The 20,812-nt window shown below is 39.7% G+C and overlaps 1 protein-coding gene across 3 annotated transcripts in view; it reads left to right on the plus strand.

The window, feature by feature from the left end:
- ZSWIM6 (zinc finger SWIM-type containing 6) overlaps window positions 1–20,812 on the plus strand; it is a 168,205-nt gene that overhangs the window by 130,032 nt on the left and 17,361 nt on the right. For all 3 annotated transcript variants that reach the window (XM_037902873.2, XM_037902869.2, XM_037902870.1), the window contains exons 8-10: window positions 2,967–3,113; window positions 5,917–6,177; window positions 10,299–10,434. In XM_037902873.2, the coding sequence (XP_037758801.1) occupies window positions 2,967–3,113; window positions 5,917–6,177; window positions 10,299–10,434 (544 nt within the window). The remainder of the gene's footprint in view (window positions 1–2,966; window positions 3,114–5,916; window positions 6,178–10,298; window positions 10,435–20,812) is intronic.

Consider the following 20,812-nt stretch of genomic DNA (forward strand, 5'->3'; position numbering starts at 1 on the left):
ATAACTAAATTGTTGTTGTTTGTAAAGTAAATTAGGTTTTTAAAACGTTTAAGAAGCTTCATTTAAAATTAAATTAAAATGCAGAGCCCCCCCGGACAGTGTGAATGCCACTGAAAATCAGCTTGTGTGCTGCTTTTGGCACGCGTGCCATAGGTTGCCTTCCCCTGGCATATACACCTGTGCATTGTGGATGCAGATACCTGTGTGTGATCTGTTTAAACTTTTTTAAGACCTGTGAAGGTGTTTGTACAGAAATAAGTGTGTGACAGCATAAGCAGAGGACATCTGGCTTGAAAATTAACCTTCAATCTCTCTCTGCCTCAGTTTTCCTAACTGTAAAACCAGCCTAGCAGCACTTGCTAACCTTCGATGGGTTCTGTGAAACTACATTCATTAATGTTTATACAGTATTTTGAGATTCTTAGATTAAAAAGCTCTATATGAGTGCAAAGAACTGTTACTATTACTTGTCAGAATTTTCAGGGAAATCTCATTATGTAACACATCTTCACTCAACATCCTATGGCTTTGCCATTTTCCAAACTGAGCTCTGTGTGTGTGTGTGTGTGTGTGTGTGTGTGTGTGTGTGCGCGAGAGAGAGAGAGAGAGCGAGAGAGAGAGAACCATTGGTGCTGTATAGAGAATCTGCTGGTGGTCTGCAAGCAGCTGACTAGTCACATAGTACTGGTGTTTCTCGTTTCCAGCTGCTAAATTGCCCAACTAGACAGCTAAAATACACTAAATTATTTTCTAACATTAGTTTTCCATGTAAGCAATTGCTGCAGTTGCCATAGGGATGTTGTTATTGTCCATGAGACAGTTGCTGCAACATGTGGTGCACACTGTGTAAGAACAGCTGAGAACACTGTTTTAGTTTGAGATGTCGGGTTTTTTTTGTTTTTTTTTAAATGTTGCAGCTCTTGCTTTTTTCCCCCTTGGGCTTTTTTTTAAAAAAAAATACTTTAGAGCACTCAGAAGTGTGCTAGACATCTCCCATATATGCAAGTAAAGACTCAACTCCTGCCCATAGAGTTTTTTGTTTTAGGCCCCAGTTCCACAGACACTATATGTATGTGTGTAGGTTTATTCTCACCATTGTAGTCCCATAGATGTCAATCGGATTACTCCAATAGAATCATAGCACTGGAAGGGACCTCGAGAGGTCATGTAGTCCAGGTCCATGCACTGGTGACAGGACTCAGTATTATCCACCATACCTGACAGGTGTTTGTCTAACCTGTTCTTAAAAATCTCCAATGATGGAGATTCCACAACCTCCCTAGGCGATTTTTTCCAGTGCTTAACCACTGACAGGAAGTTTTTCCTAATGTCCAACCTAAACCTCCCTTGCTGGAATTTAAGCCCATTGCTTCAGAGGTTAAGGAGAACTGGACAGTACTCCAGCTGAAGCCTAATCAGCGCAGAGTAGAGCGGAAGAATTACTTCTCATGTCTTGCTTACAACACTCCTGCTAATACAGTCCACATGAGTAGAGTTAAACATGTGGATATGTGATTGGAGGATTGAAGCCTTTGTTGGTTGTGACACTGCAAGTGAAGATCATAAACAGACAAAAATAGGTATAATCAAGTACAAGGGTGTCATTTAGAAGGCAGAGAGGTTACTCATGTTGGCATGTGGAAATCTAGATGGTTACAATAATCATTTTTGGTTTAATCTTTACTTTCACACACACTGCTTGTTGGTGGAACAATTGTTTTATTTTCTTAGTATGTTATTGATTACAATATACATGTCAGTTGAGTCCCAAAAAAAGTCCACCTGGTAGTGTCTTTCAGCTTGAAAATTTTAATTTCTGTGCTGTAACTGTGCTGCTTGAATAGCTCCACATATCAGATAAGTAAAAAGCAATCTTTCCAGCATTCGAAAGCTTGACGGTGTGTATTAAGCGTGATCAATCTTAGAGATGACACTTTTCCTGTGAAATGGGACAGGAGGAGTTGCAGCTGCAAAGGTATTTGGAGTGGAGAAATGGAGCACAATTATTACACTCAGTGGGTTTTTTATGCAGTTACATTTTTTTACCAATATGGCCTTTAATCTCACATATTTACACAGTACATACATGTCCAGGGGAACCGTAAGTTTAGAATTGCAATCAAAAGGAAGCTACTGTCATGGGAATGTCTGCTCGTAGAAAAGGAATTTGGGGACCCTATAACCTCTATTACCACAGCTGTACTTCCTTCAATTCACTGTGCTAAACAGTAATTTTTTTCATGCTCTGATTGATTGATAGTTGACAGCTATGAAACAAAGTATCCATGGAGGAATTTGTTGCCTTGAATTTAAGAATGACAAGAAACCACACTTTGTCAATTTAAAGGGCAGTTTTTTCTTGTATACAATACCTCATTTAAACCCTTGACTCTGTTTTTTCAAAGAAGCTGTCATCCTGAGTTTATTACTTTAATAAATATTTAGATGTAAGATAAGCTCATATTTTATTTATGAAAATGGAAGACTTTAAAGTATTTTTATTATTTCTTTCAGCTCTATCAGATTCACTTAGAATATAAAATTGGTGCTGCAATGTTTCTGGATGAGGAAACTGAAATTGCCATTTATCTCACAGAAGTGTTTCCTCTTTACTGTAACTTTTCAGCAAAGATGCTTTCTCTCGCTACTCCCCCCACCCAGGGGACTACATGGCTAGCAAATAAGAGTTTTCAAAAAGACACTAGGGTTGGAATTTCTGACCCATGGTGCAACCCTCTGGAGCATGTGGAAAGAAGAGCTGTGTGAGAGCTTCATTCATTTTCCTTTACATGTTTATGAGGGACAGCAAATAAGTAGTCAGAAAAGTATTACTCTGTTTATTTCTGAACACAAACTACTGTGAATTCTATGGATGTTGGACAGAGTGCCCAGGATAATGTCTTGTTTTAGTGTTAATTGCTAAAACTCACCTATCATTTTATATTTATCAAATTTTCCTGATGTAGAACTTCTCCACAAAGGAATAACCTCAATAACTAATCTTGAAGGCTGGGTGGGGCACCCATTGGATCCAGTTGGCACCCTCTTCAGTAGCCTTATGGAAGCCTGCAGGGTGGATGATGAAAGCTTCCATGGCTTCTCAGACTTCACAGGTAAAACTGTTTTTAGGTCTATGTTTGTTTGTTTGTTGAGAAATTTTGAGCATTTTATTTCCTTTCCTCTTCAAATTAACTTTAACTTTAAGGAAACATTTGCTTCAGAGCAGAGTATTCCCTATCAAAACATGGGAGACAGTGCTTGAAGAAGTAAATATTTTTTAATGAACTTTAACTGAAAACAACCTTAAACATTGCTAATAATTATTTCAAGCTTGAAGAATGCGTGTCTTTTATGCTTGAAATATCTCTTTAATAAAACTTGGTTTGTTGCTTTGGATAAGAAAATACTAGATCCTCGTTCTAAGAAATTACTGGAAGAATCTAAAAATGATGGTATACCTAGTGTAATGTATGCTGTTTTACAGGGTAATCTTCTAGAACTAACATATAATGAGTTATATCAGCGGTAGAAATGGGCAATTTTTGTTTTGGTGAATACTAAATTTGCTGAAAAAATACATTTTTCTGTGCATATGGATTTGGGTTGAATTTCACAAATAGTTTTGGCCAAAAAAAACCTGCAAAAATTTTTTTCAGAAAGGTTGATGTTTCATTTTGACACTTTCAAAAGCAAGAGTTTCAACATTTCATTTTTAATCAACATTTCTGAAACAATTTTGGTTTTTCATTTGGGTGAGAAAAATCTAAAAAATTCAGTTTAGGTTTAAAAACTAAACTAATTTTTGTGTGTGGATTTTTTGATTGAACTAGGTTTTTCTTCAGTAAACTTCTAATCCTGCACCGTCTACTTCTAGAAAAAAAATTAAATTTAGAAAGGTAAAAATACAGCAAATATGTTTAACAACAAATCACTTTCATGATATGCTTTCTAGCATATGGTCTCCCAAGAGCAGTATCCCTTCTCATTGCTACAGTTTTCTTCCACTTTCCTATAGCTATTTGTCCAGATATATTTTGTGTCTGATGTAGCTTGTAAGCTGCTTGGGGCAGGGACCATATTTTGTAATATGGTGTATCTGTGAAGCTCCATGCAAATCTTTGGTGCTATATAAGAAAATAACAAGCACACTATAATATGAGAATGAAATGTTAAACAATTTTATACAAACATAATAATGCATTTATTTGTAACTTGTTTGAAATTGAAATTTTATATGTTACCCTTGCTAAGGAACAAGTTGAGTTTAGAGACGTTCTGAAATATAATTTACCATATAATAAATAATTGTCTTACATTTTAAAAAATGTATAAATATCTTCATCAGTGATTTATCTAATGGCATAGAGAGTATATTCACAAAGTTTGTGGACGATACTGAGCTGGGAGGGGTTGCAAATGCTTTGGAAGATAGGATTAAAATTCAAAATGATCTGGACAAACTGGAGAAATGGTCTGAAGTAAATAGGATGAAATTCAATAAGGACAAATGCAAAGCACTCCACTTAAGAAGGAACAATCAGTTGCACACATACAAAATGGGAAATGACTGCCTAGAAAGGAGTACTGAGGAAAGGAATCTGGGGGTCATAGTGGACCACAAGCTAAATATAAGTCAACAGTGTAACACTGTTGCATAAAAAGAGAACATCATTCTGGGATGTGTTAGCAGGAGTGTCGTAAGCAAGACACGAGAAGTAATTCTTCTGTTCTACTCCACACTGATTAGGCCTCAACTGGAGTATTCTGTCCAGTTCTGGGCGCCACATTTCAGGAAAGATGTGGCCAAATTGGAGAAAGTCCAGAGAAGAGCAACAAAAATGATTAAAGGTCTCGAAAACATGACCTATGAGGGAAGATTGAAAAAATGGGCTTTGTTTAGTCTGGAGAAGAGAAGACTGATAGGAGACATAACAGTTTTCAAGTACATAAAAGGTTGTTACAAAGAGGAGGGAGAAGAATTGTTCTTCTTCACCTCTGAGGATAGGACAAGAAGCAGTGGGCTTAAATTGCAGCAAGAGAGGTTTAGGTGGGACATGAGGAAAAAATTCCTAACTGTAGGGGGGTTAAGCACTGGACTAAATTGCCTAGGGAGGTTGTGGAATCTCCATCACTGGGGATTTTTAAGAGCAGGATAGACAAACACCCTGCCAGGGATGGTCTAGATAATACTTAGTCCTGTGATGAGTGCAGGGGGCAGGATTAGATGACCTTTCAAGATCCCTGCCAGTCCTATGATTCTATGACTAGCAAGCAGATGGATGGTCAAAAAATCATTGACTGTGATCTTGCTAATGGATTTGCAGGAGCAGACCCTACATGGATTCCTACTAACTTCAGTGAAAATCTATGAAGATGTAAGGGTCCTCTCCTTACCAGCCCTTTGCAGGATCAGGGCTTGGGTAGTTACTGAGCGGGGTGAAAACCAGGAAATTCAAAGTGCAAGCTGCTATTTCAGCCTTATGAACAGAAAGTTGGGACAGTTGCTATTTTTCATAACCGCATCACTTTAGTATGGAATCTCTCATTCTTACCTGCGTTTCCTGGCTTTTGGAAGTTATTGCAACTTTAATGTGTTTTCAGTATAGACGTGTGGCTTCATTTTTAAATGACAGTTGCATGCATTTCTGTCCTAAATAATTGAATGGAAGCTCCCTATTGATTTACAATAGGGCAGTGTTCTTTTATCTTAACCTTTTAAAAGATATTTGAAAATAGATGGTTACCAAAACCGAAGAGTGATTTTTAGTGGCACCTTTCAAAGTTTATACAGTAATTCACTTTTTAAAAATTCTTAATTAAAATAACTGGTAAAAGAAATGTTTGAATGTGAGACTGCAGGCCAATTATTGATGAAAATTGTTTATGATGTATTATTTGTTTTGTAATCCTTTACAGAGAACATGGGGCAGTGCAAATCTCTAGAGTACCAGCACCTGCCTTCACACAAATTCTTAGAAGAAGGGGAATCTTACTTAACGCTGGCTGTGGAAGTAGCATTGATAGGTCTGGGGCAGCAGCGAATAATGCCAGATGGCTTGTATGCACAAGAGAAGGTTTGTCGAAATGAGGAGCAGCTCATTTCTAAGCTACAGGAAATTGAATTGGATGATACACTGGTGAAGATCTTTCGAAAGCAAGCAGTCTTCCTATTAGAAGGTAGCTTGAAATAGATTGTAACTGTTTCTTTAAACTTTTGTAATAAAAAAAAGTATTCCTGTGGGAGTTGACTTATGTACTAATTTTAAGATTTTTTTAGAAGTATAATCACTCCAGTTAAAGATCTTCCTTCAAGCCTCTAATCATAAAATCTAAAGTACTTCAAAATACTGCATCATTGGAAAGATAAAGCATCTTGCTGACCTGTTGTTCCTTGCATTTCATTTTTATTGCATTTGTGCTTCAAATTAAATTTTAAGTTATTCATAGTTTTGGTGTCTGTTTTGCTGTCCTAATGATGCAGTTCAGGCTTACAAATGATAAAGGTATTGACGATTATCAATTGTTCTCTGGTAGCAAGGTTCTAAATATGTCACTTGCAGTCTGACAGAGTACTGATAGCCTTCTAAATGAACAAGGGTTTTATCGCTGTCCAAGACTAAATGGCTCAAATGATTCATTTGAGACGATTGGTGCAGAAACTGAATATTATGCATTTTGGATATAGTTAAGGTAAAAGTGATGTATTCATAAGTTCATATCATGTCTAGTCAAACATAAAAAGTATTAGTATTTAGGGCTTGATTTTGAAAAATAACTTCTGATTTTTTGTGACTGAAATTTTGTGGAGAAAAATAATTGTATCACATAAGTATCATATCTATGTTGTTTGCAACCCAATTAAGTGCTGAAAGTGTGCAAAATTGCATACACATTTACCTGTATGCTTTTGAGACTAAAGACTTTGATTTTTAGAAAGGCCTAAAATATATTATTTTAAGCTCCTTTTTAGTGAGCAGGTCATGGTTTTTGTACTTGTTGGAAAGGGCTTCAAAGGAAATCCTTGAAACATAGAAATGTAGGGCTGGAAGGGACCTTAAGAAGTATCAAGTCCAGCTAACTGTCCTGAGGCAGGACCAAGTAATCCGAAACCATCTCTGACAGATGTTTATCCAACCTGTTATTAAAAACCTGATGGGTATTCCACAACCTATCTTGGAAGCCTATTCCAGCACTCAACTACTCTTTTATAGTTAGTTTTTCCTAGTATCTAACCCAAATCTCCCTTGCTGCAGATCAAACCCATTACTTCTTGTTCTGCCTTCAGTGGACATGGAGAACAACTGATCAGCCCTTTTTATAACAGGTCTTAACATATTTGAAGACTGTTATCAGGTCTCCCCTCAGTCTTCTTCTCTCAAGACCATATGTGCCAGGTTTTTTAACCTTTCCTCATAGGTCAGGTTTTCTAAACCTTTTATCATTTTTGTTGCTCTCCTCTGGGCTCTCTCCAACTTGTCCCCATGTTTCCTAAAGTGTGGTGTCCAGAACTGGACACAGTAGTCCAGCTGAGGTTTCACCAGTGCTGAACACAGTGGGACAATTACCTCCCATGTCTTACATACAACACTCCTGTTAATACGCCCCAGACTGATGGGCCTTTTTGCAACTGGATCACAGTATTGACTCATTCAATCCACTATAATCCCCAGATCCTTTTCAGCAGGACTACCACTACCCACTTATTCTCCATTTTGTAGTTGTGCATTTGATTTTTCCTAAGTGTGAAGTACTGCACTTATCTATATTGAATTTCATCTTGTTGAATTCAGATCAGGTATCCAATTTGTCAAGGTCACTTTGAATTCTAATCCTGTCCTCCAAAGTGCTGGCAACCCCTTCCAGCTTGGTGTCATCTGCAGATTTTGTAAGCATAGTCTCTACTCCATTATCCAAGTAATTAATTAAAATATTGAGTAGTATCAGACCCAAGACTGACACTGCAGAACCTCACTAGACAAATCCTCCCAGTTTGGCAGCAAATCATTGATAAGTATTCTAAGTATGGTCTTTGAACCAGTTGTACACCCACCTTATAGTAATTTCATGTAGACTGCATTTCCTTTAGTTTGCATATGAGAATGTCATGGGACTGTATCAAAAGCCTTACTAAAATCTAGATATATCACATGTACTGCTTTCCCCCATCCACTAAACCAGTAATTCTGTCAAAGAAGGAAATTAGGTTGGTTTGGTATGACTGGTTTTAGACAAATCCATTCTGGCTATTCCTTATTACCCTATTATCCTAGGTGCTTACATATTGATTGTTAAATAATTGAGGAGTTGTAGGGGTGATGTGAATATTCAGTGTTTGCATGAGGGTCCGGTGATTAAAGTTGAACAGAATTTTTTGGGTGAAACTTTTTTACAGCAAAATGTAGGTTTGAGTAGAACAAAACATTTTGTGAATTCATGTCTAATTGGTTGCATTGTTTTTTGTTGGAAAATACCCTATACATTTTGAAAAATTTAAGCATTCCCTTTGTTCATTTTTTTTTTTTAACCAAAAGATTTCAGCTTCTCATTTGAATTTAATTTTTAAAAAGGTAAAAAGAACTCTTTTGTAATGAAGTTGGTCAGCCCAAATTTTTGGTCATTTTGGTCAGCCCAAACTTTTTTGTTCAAACTGAAACAGTTTTTTTGATTTCTTGGTTTGTTTAGTGAAGCAAAAAATCTGTTGTTCTCACAACTCTACTGGTGATGGCTGTTGGGGAAAGCCTGAGGGCTGAATGTTTAAATCTGGGTGCTAAATTCATTGCCTCAGAACAATGAGAAAAGCTTTTCATGCAGATAGTAAGCAAGTATGTCTCCTGAAAAATATTTTGAATGAAAGATTACACATGAGAATCCAGAGCAATACACTATTCCTCCTGAGGCTGCACTAAATCCCAGTCTCTGACAAGTCAGAAGAGACAGAATTGTTGCTGGCTGGTTCTGGAATCCTCTCTCCTTTCCTCATCTCATATGGCTGTGGAACTGCAAGGCTACTGCTGGCCTTTGGATGTAGTAACAGGAGATCTGCCAGGATCTGTGGCAGACATGGTTTCTGTACTTCCTGTACCACCTTTCCATAGCTTGGCCTCTATGAACAGTGGAACTACACCATTTACTTAGTACTGGGACCTCTTGTGACAGAATGGCTTCTCAAGCTTTCCCTGGTGTCTGTTACATACTTCTGTGAATGAAAGGATAGGCTTTCAGATCATTGTTTCTCGTCATGATTTCTGAGAGCAATAAGCAAGTGGTCATAGCAGGAAATCTGTAGAGGTTAAATGAATAGCAATATGCTTGTCTAGTACACAGTTACGAGGAGTGGGTAAGGAGCTCTTGCATTGTTGTGTGCTGGGAAATCCTGACTGCAAAGAGTTCAGTACATTCAAACAATTTAGGCACAACTAATGTCAACACATAAAGAAAAACTGAAGTGATTTAAGATTATAATCACATCAGTTGTGTTTAGTGAGTCTTTCTTCATAATTAGCTTTAACAGAAAAGAGTTAGTAATGCAATAGGAAGATGACCTTTTGGATGTTTAACGTAGATTAATTCACACTGTATGTAGCTACCGTTTAAGTGCATGGAAAAACAGGAGACTAAAATTTGTTGCAAGGTATATTCTGTTTTAATTTTTTGCTTAATTTAACTGCAAGTCTTCAGTGTTGCTGAGGCTTCTGATTTTTATCAAGAATCTTATGATATTTGGTGGATGTCAGCTGGAAACTGATCTTTTGGGGGCTCTCTGTAAAATGTGTTCTAGTCTCCTCTTGATGGTGCTTGAGAAATATTAGCTGTTTTAAACAAAATTTGAACAGTAACTTCTTCCTGTTACTGACTGCCATTCTGATATTGGGGAGTCCCCATTCTCGGTGTGAAAAATATACTTTTCTGTAAAATGGTTACTGCCTAAAGTAGCCTCGCTTAAACTGCAGATTTTAATTAAAAACTTTGGGAAAAGAATTTTAAATTCATCTATAAATTTAGAAGTGTTCTGTGACCCATGGACTGTCTGAATCCTACAATAAGCCCAACAGGATACCTCTTCTTTTATGTTTTTATTTAGCACTGACAAAGCAAGAGCTTAGATCTGATTATTTGTAAGGCCCCCACGCTACCATGACTATTGGAATATTTTCCCTTTGTGTTGGACATTTTTTCTTTCTGGGCATATTAACGATTTATAATTTAAACCCGTTTTTTTAAAAGGTCCAAAAAATGGTGGTGTGTGTTCGACAATGTGTAAAATCTGTCCCCTCTCTCTCTCTCTCTCTCTCACACAGCTGGACCATATAGTGGTTTAGGCGAAATCATCCATCGAGAGAGTGTTCCAATGCACACATTTGCCAAGTATCTCTTCACCTCTCTCCTACCTCATGATGCTGAATTGGCATACAAAACTGCACTGAGAGCCATGCGGTATGTATTCAGACCTCCTCTAGAAAAAGAAAAACAAAAATCTAAGTCACACAAAATTGCTGTAAACTGATTAACCCCGAAGAAGGAAGGCCTGATGATTGAAGGCAGGGAGTCAGACCTGTGTTCTAATACCATCTCTGTTACACTTAGGATAAATTACTTTAATCTCTGTGCCTCAGTTTCTTCATCTGTAAAAGCAATTAATATGTGCAATAATTACTGCCTACCTCAGAGGTGTTGGGTAAAATCAGTTATTTGTAAACTGCATTGAAATTCCCACTCTTGTTGCAGTGTTGCAGACACAGAATCATCTTTTTAAAAAAATGACCACAATGACTGATGCAAACATGCTCTCCCTCTTGTTGATCTGGATGCTATGTGAAAGGTAGTTGCGGGGGTCATGACTCCAACAGCTCAAATTCATTTCATCCTTGAAGATAGCAGGTCTCAGGACCTTCTTCTGTCTAGTCTGTTCTGCAGGACGGTTTATTTCCCCAAACCCTTTATTGTTTTACAAATTCACTTTATGGAGTTGATTTTAAAATACATTTTTTTAAAAAAATAATGGTCTCTGCTGGTGTGTAATCCAGACCAGTTTTCTTTTTTGTCTGCTTCATTACCAAGCAATCTTGTACAGATCCAGATAGAAGATAGGAATGAGATGGGAACTAAATTGGATGTCAAGCCGCTAAAAATATCTGAAGGACTGGTATCCCAGTTGCTTTCAGTATTTGGGAGAAAAGGCATGCCTAAGGAAGTGCTTGGTTTGTTTTGGCTTTACCTCTCAGGGCAGCCGTGAGTATGAATGGCTAAATTCATATTTTCCATTCTGAGTACAGTGAAAGAACTGGCCACATCTGGATTGCCATGGATCCAATACTACCTGAAGTTGAAGGAACTGGCTACCAGAAATGAAACCTGTAGAGAAATTTAAGCACTGGTTCTTACAAGTAGAATCTATGAGGGTACAATTGTCAGGTCATAAAAATACAACTATAGGGGTTATGCTCCTGGTCTCTGGATCCAAGATAGTGAGAATTGGTTGCATGATGTTGAAGGCCACAAAATCTAAAGGAGTAATAATGAGTCATTTCAGCAACCTGCACAACTGGTCAAATATCATTTTGGGTCATGGTTTAGAGAGGTTTGACACAATAAATAATTGCTTGCTGAACCCAGTTCCAGAGCACAAAAGAAGAGAGGATGCTCTTGATTTAGTCCCAAGCAGTACATATGAGTTGGTTCCAGAAGTAAAACAAAGCTGGAAAGCAAGCAAAAAAGTGTATTGGTGACAAGCTGCAAGAATTTACTTTAGCCGAATGGATGTTCTTCAAAATGTAGAGTAGAAAGGAAAACGAACTAGGACAGGTAAGTCTAGGTTGGGGATTGGAATTTCTCAGAAATTGCTGAACAAATTGCCAGACACAAACAGATTCATTCTTAATTGTCACTAAATTTCATTCTTAGTTTGTAAGCTCTTCAGGGCAGGGACTGTCTCTTCTTGTTTGTACAATGCCTAGTACAACAGGGCCATGATTCTAACTGGGGGCCTCTGGACGTTACTGCAACACAAACACTTTAATAGTAATCAGAAGTATGAAGTTTGCAAAAGAACCACTAGGAATGTCATCTATCCTAAGTCTTTTGTCTATGTAAAGTACTCTGGTGCTTACCTACCTTTTAAAAATAAATAAAAAAGATTCTGGGGGGCAAGATGATGGGATCCCAGTGTGCCCATCCTTTTTTTGCTTCCCACAGATCGCTCAGCGACCTTCCCTTCAGTAGATACCACAGTCTAGCTTCTTTACAGTGTTTCACTCCACCGTCCTTTAAACATACTAGTGCAGTTACAGTATTTACATCCCCCCACTTTACTACCCCTCCTCCAACGGGTGGAGGAAGGTGTCTCCTCCCAGAGAACTCCCTTTCATCAGGCCCTGTGAGCCTTTTCTTTTCTTCTCTTTTCTCTTTTCTTTTCTGTTTTCCCTCCCTGTCTCCTCTTGAATTTTCTTCCTGCACTCATTTATCCATGAGCTAATTAGGTCATTCGTTATCCAGCCCCAGTCTAGTCTGGTAATCAGGAACTCCTCTCCTTAATCAGGCCCTCCCTGGGGCCTGATTGGTTAAATGATGACCAGAGTGCTGGTTCAGTCACTGATTCCCAGTACTCTGTCACAGGCAGTAATGGTCTTTAATTCCCAGAAACTCTTACCAGGCTGTGTACCATGTTCACTGGTTAGTGCAATTAAAGACAGACCTATAAAACTAGATGAGCTCAGTTAGGAAGGGACAACCAGCAAAACTTTGCAAAAGAAAATCACTTCTTATATTGGATTTCCTTGCAGCTGCCCGATAAATAGAAAAAAGAACCTATTCATATTAATGTATTTGGACTATCAAAAAGTGTTTGACAAAGTCCCTCACAAGATGTTAATGAAGCTAAGTGGTCAAAAGATGAAATGTGAAACTTCTGCCATAGATTAGGAACTGGCTAAGAGAGAGAGAAAACTGAATATGATTAATTGGTCAATTTTTAACATGAAATGAAGATAATAGTGGGATGCCCAAGGATTCATACTAGGATTGGTGCTTACCATGTTTAACAATGATCTGGAGAAAGCGGCAAACTGTGAAATGGCAAGAATTGCAGATGCCACAAATTTAGGTTAGAGAAGCCAGGAATGACAGGAGGCTGGAGCTAAACTCAATGACTGCTTAACTCTGACAGATGAAACTCAGTGTATTAGAGTAACAATTTGAATTATTTATACCCAGTTCTAAACTAGGGCCTGGTCTGCATTACAGAGTTAGGTCGACGTAAGCTGCCTTACATCGATGTAATTGTATCAGTGTACACACTACAGCCTTGCTCCCACTGATGTAAGTACCTTGCTACACTGACATCATAACTCCACCTCCATGAGAGGTGTAGGGCTTATGTGGGTGTAGTTAGGGTGATACAGTGTCTGTGCATTACTTACATCGTCTGTTGGCTGCTGCTGTTGTCAATTTCACGGCTCTGTGACAAGAAAGCCCAGTGCTGGAGTCCAGGAGAGCTGGCTGTATTTCAAGGAATCCCTGTTGAGGTTACAGGGACAAACCATCCCGATGAGTCGAAAGAATAGTAAATATGGCAGGCGACCAGCTTGGCTTAATGGTGAAATCCTAGCGGATCTTAAACATAAAAAAGAAGCTTACAAGAAGTGGAAGGTTGGACATATGACCAGGGAAGAGTATAAAAATATTGCTCGGGCATGTAGGAAAGATATCAGGAGGGCCAAATCGCACCTGGAGCTGCAGCTAGCAAGAGATGTCAAGAGTAACAAGAAGGGTTTCTTCAGGTATGTTGGCAACAAGAAGAAAGCCAAGGAAAGTGTGGGCCCCTTACTGAATGAGGGAGGCAACCTAGTGAGAGAGGATGTGGAAAAAGCTAATGTACTCAATGCTTTTTTTGCCTCTGTTTTCACTAACAAGGTCAGCTCCCAGACTGCTGCGCTGGGCATCACAAAATGGGGAAGAGATGGCCAGCCCTCTGTAGAGATAGAGGTGGTTAGGGACTATTTAGAAAAGCTGGACGTGCACAAGTCCATGGGGCCGGACGAATTGCATCCGAGAGTGCTGAAGGAATTGGCGGCTGTGATTGCAGAGCCCTTGGCCATTATCTTTGAAAACTCGTGGCGAACGGGGGAAGTCCCGGATGACTGGAAAAAGGCTAATGTAGTGCCCATCTTTAAAAAAGGGAAGAAGGAGGATCCTGGGAACTACAGGCCAGTCAGCCTCACCTCAGTCCCTGGAAAAATCATGGAGCAGGTCCTCAAAGAATCAATCCTGAAGCACTTAGAGGAGAGGAAAGTGATCAGGAACAGTCAGCATGGATTCACCAAGGGAAGGTCATGCCTGACTAATCTAATCGCCTTTTATGATGAGATTACTGGTTCTGTGGATGAAGGGAAAGCAGTGGATGTATTGTTTCTTGACTTTAGCAAAGCTTTTGACACGGTCTCCCACAGCATTCTTGTCAGCAAGTTAAGGAAGTATGGGCTGGATGAATGCACTATAAGGTGGGTAGAAAGCTGGCTAGATTGTCGGGCTCAACGGGTAGTGATCAATGGCTCCATGTCTAGTTGGCAGCCGGTGTCAAGTGGAGTGCCCCAGGGGTCGGTCCTGGGGCCGGTTTTGTTCAATATCTTCATAAATGATCTGGAGGATGGTGTGGATTGCACTCTCAGCAAATTTGCGGATGATACTAAACTGGGAGGAGTGGTAGATACGCTGGAGGGGAGGGATAGGATACAGAAGGACCTAGACAAATTGGAGGATTGGGCCAAAAGAAATCTGATGAGGTTCAATAAGGATAAGTGCAGGGTCCTGCACTTAGGACGGAAGAACCCAATGCACCGCTACAGACTAGGGACCGAATGGCTAGGCAGCAGTTCTGCGGAAAAGGACCTAGGGGTGACAGTGGACGAGAAGCTGGATATGAGTCAGCAGTGTGCCCTTGTTGCCAAGAAGGCCAATGGCATTTTGGGATGTATAAGTAGGGGCATAGCGAGCAGATCGAGGGACGTGATCGTTCCCCTCTATTCGACACTGGTGAGGCCTCATCTGGAGTACTGTGTCCAGTTTTGGGCCCCACACTACAAGAAGGATGTGGATAAATTGGAAAGAGTCCAGCGAAGGGCAACAAAAATGATTAGGGGTCTAGAGCACATGACTTATGAGGAGAGGCTGAGGGAGCTGGGATTGTTTAGTCTGCAGAAGAGAAGAATGAGGGGGGATTTGATAGCTGCTTTCAACTACCTGAAAGGGGGTTCCAAAGAGGATGGCTCTAGACTGTTCTCAATGGTAGCAGATGACAGAACGAGGAGTAATGGTCTCAAGTTGCAATGGGGGAGGTTTAGATTGGATATTAGGAAAAACTTTTTCACTAAGAGGGTGGTGAAACACTGGAATGCGTTACCTAGGGAGGTGGTAGAATCTCCTTCCTTAGAGGTTTTTAAGGTCAGGCTTGACAAAGCCCTGGCTGGGATGATTTAACTGGGACTTGGTCCTGCTTTGAGCAGGGGGTTGGACTAGATGACCTTCTGGGGTCCCTTCCAACCCTGATATTCTATGATTCTATGATTCTATGGTGGTTGGCTCTAGCTAGAGCCCGGCTGCCCCCCATCCCGACTCCCCTCTCTCAGCTGGGCTGCTGCCCGTGCTCCCCACTGGGAACCCTGCTGCCCCCAGACTCTCCACTTCCAGCCTGGCTGCTGCCTGGGCTTCCCACATCTGGCTCTCCACTCAGGGAGGCGAGAAGCCTGGGCAGCTGCCTCCCACTCCTGGTGGGGAGATGCACTGAGCTAAGAGCCCTGGCTTTCAGTTCCCCCCCGCACTGCCCCTCTTCAGTCAGTGGAAGCACTCCTGGTGAGGACGTGCACCTCCAACAGAGGGAGGGTAGCGTGAACGTCAGCCACCGTAGTAATTACTGTTTGTAGGGTAGACATGCCCGAACTATTTGCTGGAGAGGGGAATATGGATGCCATTGTGCGCCAATCAGTGAAATCTAACAATGTGCAATAGTAGTTAGAAAACTAAACAAGCTGCTAGGCTGTAGTAAGAAAGAGATAAAGTTTAATATTGAAAATATTATGTCGCTATTATGTGAATCAGCAGTGAGTCCTTCTTTTGCATACTGTGTTCAGTTCTGGTCACAGCACTTAAAAATACTTGTGAGCTCTGTGTGTGTGTGTGTGTGTGTGTGTGTGTGTGCATTTGAGAGTGAACTCCTGAGTGCTTGACTCTACAACTCTTAAATATTTTTGGATGTAGTAGCTATATAGTTTGGAGATGAGATGGGGTGTGGGGGAAGTAACCTGTTAGAGGTATATAAAATAGGAAATGGTTTACTCTGTAGTAAACAGAGAGCTCCTACTTTTATTTATTTTTATTTATTTATTGTCAAATAGAACAACGGGCACACAAGGAAATTCAAAAGTATCAAATTTAAAATAGGTGAAACAGGATACCTTTTTTTATACAATGCACAATTAATCTAGTTGAGCTCACGGCCACAAGATATATTGAAATTAAGTGCTTTGCAAAATTCCAGAAAACCCTAGACATTTATATAAATATTATTCATAGGTAATTTTCATGGGATTAATAAAATAAGGGATATAAGCCCTCAAGTTTCTGAACATTAGGAATGGCCATACTGAGTCAGACCAATGGTCCATCTAGCTTAGTATTTTTTTCTGACAGTGGCCAGTGCTGATGCTTCAGAGGGAAAGAACAGAACAGGGCAGTTTCAAGTGATCTGTCCACTGATGTCTAGTGTCAGCTTCTGATAGTTGAAGGTTTAGGGACACCCTGAGCATGAGGTTAACAACCATTCATGAACCTATCCTCCATCTAATTCTTTTTTTAACCCAATTATGCTTTTGGCCTTCAACACCTCCAGGCAACAAGTTCCACAGGTTGACTGTGCATTGTGTGAAGAAGTACTTCCCTCTCTTTTAAACCTGCTGCCTGTTAATTTCATTGGGTGGCCCTTAGTTCTTGTGTTTATGTGAATGGGTAAATAATGCTTCCCTATTCACTTTCTCCACATCATTTGTGATTTTATACACCTGTCATATCCCCTCTTAGTCATCTCTTTTTTAAGATGAGCAGTTCGTCTTTTTAATCTGTCCTCATATGGAAGCTGTTCCATACACCTAATCATTTTTGTTGCCCTTTTCTGTACCTTTTCCAATTCAAAAATATCTTTTTTTGAGATGAGGTGACCAAAACTGCACACAATATTCAAGGTGTGCGCATACTATGGATTTATATAGTGGCATTGTTATGTTGACTGTCTTATTGTCTGTCCTTTTCCTGAGAGTTCCTAACATCGTTAGCTTTTTTGACTGATGCTGCACATAAAGCAGATATTTTCAGAGAACTATCCATGATGACTCCAAGATCTTTCTTGAGTGGTAAAAGCTAATTTAGAGCCCATCATTATATATGTATAGTTGGGGTTATGTTTTCCAATGTGCATTACTTATCAGCGTTGAATTTCATCTGCCATTTTGTTGTCCAGTCATCCAGTTCTGTCAGAACCCTTTGTAACTCTTTGCAGTCAGCATTGGTCTTAACTATCTTGAGTAATTTTTTATCATCTGCAAATTTTGCCACCTCATTGTTCACCCTCTTTTCCAGACCGTTTATGAATATGTTGAACATCACAGGTCCAGTACAGATCCTGGGGGACACTGCTATTTACCTTTCTCCACTTTGAAAACTGACCATTTACCCCTACCCTTTGTTTCCTATCTTTTTAACCAGTTGCTGATTCATGAGTGGACCTTCCTTGTTATTCCATGACTGCTTACTTTGCTTAAGAGCTTTTAGTGTGGGACCCTGTCAAAAGCTGTCAGAAAAGTCTAAATACACTATATCAACTGGATCACCGTTGTCCATGTCCTTGTTGACGCTCTCAAAGATTTCTGATAGATTGGTGAGGCATGATTTCCCTTTACAAAAGCCATGTTGACTCTTCCCCAACATATTGTGTTTATCTGTGTCTGATAATTTTCTTTACTATGGTTTCAACCAATTTTTCTGGTACCAAAGCTAAGCTTACCAGCCTGTAATTGCCAGGATCACCTTTGGAGCCTTTTAAAAAAAAAAAAAAAAAAAAAAGGGGGGGGGGGGGGGGAAGTGTTACATTAGCTACTCTCCAGTCATCTGGTACAAAGTCTGATTTAAGCAATAGGTTACATACCATAGTTAGTAGTTTTGCAGTTTCCTTCAGAACTCTTGGGTAGATACCATCTGGTCTTGCTGACTTATTACGGTTTAATTCATCTGTTTATCTGGGCATAAGTCAACCACTAATAGCCTAGTACTTAAGGTACAGGAGACTTTCTGATGCCCCAAGAGAAAGTTTAGGAGACTAGACCAGTTGGGTTGCACGTCCGCTTCTGTTGCTGCTCTGTCACTTTGTACAGTGAGGTATCAAGCAGTTATTGCTAGGGATCGCTTTTACACCTGAGGTTAAGTTGTTCCCTTCATGCGCTCTCTGCCTGATGAGAAAAGCAAAGAACTAAAGCCCATCATGGAGGGCCAGAATATATCTCAACACAAGTGATGTACAATGTATTCGGCGCTTCAGCAAGATCAATGTCAACAGCTGTAAAACATCGTTTTGAGTAAGGATCTTGGACTTCCCGCAGAAGCACAAGTCATGGTTGAAGGCTTGATTTTTTTTAAGATATTGACCTTTTTCGGATGGAAAAACAGATACAATACTGGAGAGATTCAGAAAGACCAAGTTGACAGCCAGATCGTTGGGGATCCAACCACCTTTCAGCATGAGACATCCTTTAAGTCTGAGAGGCAATTCGTACCTGCTCAATCACCACCTCAGTACGAACAGTACTAAAAAGGTCCTCTCCTTGAGTTCCATGCACATAAGCATTGCAGGAGCTGTCAGCATGGCAGAGCCTGTTCTCATTAACTCATCTGGCTCCATCTGCAGAGGCTGATGGAAGAGTTCTGCCCTCCACCCTTAATTATCCTCTTCCCCTTTTGATGTCTGTCTTTATTAATAGTAAAATAGAACGTCAGAGTTATGAACTGACCAGTCAACCACACGCCTCATTTGGAACTGGAAGTACACAATCGGGCAGGAGTAGAGACCAAAAAAAAAAAATACAGGACAGTACTGTGTTAAATGTAAAGTACTTAAAAAAAAAAAAAAAAAAAAAAAGGGGGGGGGGGGGGGGGGAAGCCGCTTTTTTTCATAGTAAAATTTCAAAGCTGTATTAACTCAACGTTCAGTTGTAAACTTTCAGAAGAACAACCATAACGTTTTGTACAGATTTATGAACAACCTCCATTCCCGAAGTGTTTGTAACTCTGAGGTTCTATTGTAGAAGTATTGTTACAGTGTGGATTAGAGATGTGTGTTGCATACAATAGAGGCTATGTGATTCAGCCACACCCTGTTTGGTCTTTGACTGCATTCCTCATCACTTTTCAGGAATTCCTTTAATGAGAACATTCCAAGACCTGATATTTTTCTCTCTGATCAACCCAGAAGCCAAGGAAGTACCTCAGTGATATGAGGGAAAATATTTCTAACTCCTTATACAAACCCAAAGAGAGAAGCTTATTTTATATTAACTTGAGAAAAACAAATATACTTAGCTGAAGATTTAAATTTTATATGATGATGCCATGGCTATGACTCCTTCCGGAAAGCAGAATGACTAGTTGACTAGCAGATAGCATATGGCTTATTCCACTAGATTTCAGACGATATTCCTGAAATGATGAAAATATTTCTTAACCTTGAAATCTTTAAAGCTGCTGCATAGAATCCAAGTCACGCCTTCGTGCAACGCTGCTCTCAATTTAGGAGTGCAGCATTATTCAGGAAAGCTGTGCTTCATTATTCACTAAAGCTGGTATTTTCAACGGAGTCTTAAGTACTTAGCCCTGTCTCTAGATGGTGTGACTACGAGTCAGTCTCCCATGCACAAAAGTTTTCACAGTCAATTCTAGATAGAAAGGGTTACTTACCTGTAACTGGAGTTCTCGGTATCCTGCCTCTGCATATTCACAATCACCCACTCTCCTTCTGCATTTTCTGGAGTTGTCCTTTAATATACTGAATGGGCAGAAAGGAATGGAGGGGAGTTAGAGCCAGTGTCCCTTCTATATACTTGGGTCTGCACGGGACTTTGTGCTACCCTCAACAGCCACTGCTCTCTAGATGGTTTCTCAGTTTGCAGCACCAAGCTTCATAGCGTGAGAATGAGGATCTGCAGAGGCAATCTACTTGGAGAACTCAAACTGCAGGTGAGTTAACCTTCTTTTAGCACACTTTCTTTATCAAAGGGCATTATGAACTTTTTTTGGACTTCATTGAGTTTTCTGTGCATAGTGAGAGCAGAATTTGGGCCCAAATTAGGAATGGATTTTTTTGTCTGGATTTTGGGAGGAGTCTGTTTTAGGTCATGTTTAATCAGAAGGCAGCTTCAGCTGAAATCTTGTTAAATAATTCATTGCTTTTTAAAAATGAGATTTGAAAAAGTAAAGAATAATAAATATGCGTGACTGGATCTAATTGAGGCCTTCAGATCTGCTGCAGTTTTGACTGTTACTCTGATGTTTTATAATCCATCAAAAATAACATGTGTGAGCATGCAGTTCACCTTTTTACATTGGGCTTGCAGAGGGGGAAGCTATGTGGCGGTAGTGAAGTATAAAGTGATCACGACAAGATTTCACAAAAGCTGTCTGTTTCATGCTCTTTGTCTGGTTGCTGTCATTCATAACCTATTATTCAGTTCTACATTTTCTGCATGTAACAGTTGGGAGTACTCTTGTGTAATCATTTTTT

The sequence above is a fragment of the Chelonia mydas genome, chromosome 5 (assembly GCF_015237465.2).
Source record: "Chelonia mydas isolate rCheMyd1 chromosome 5, rCheMyd1.pri.v2, whole genome shotgun sequence".
Taxonomy (NCBI): Eukaryota; Metazoa; Chordata; order Testudines; family Cheloniidae; genus Chelonia; species Chelonia mydas.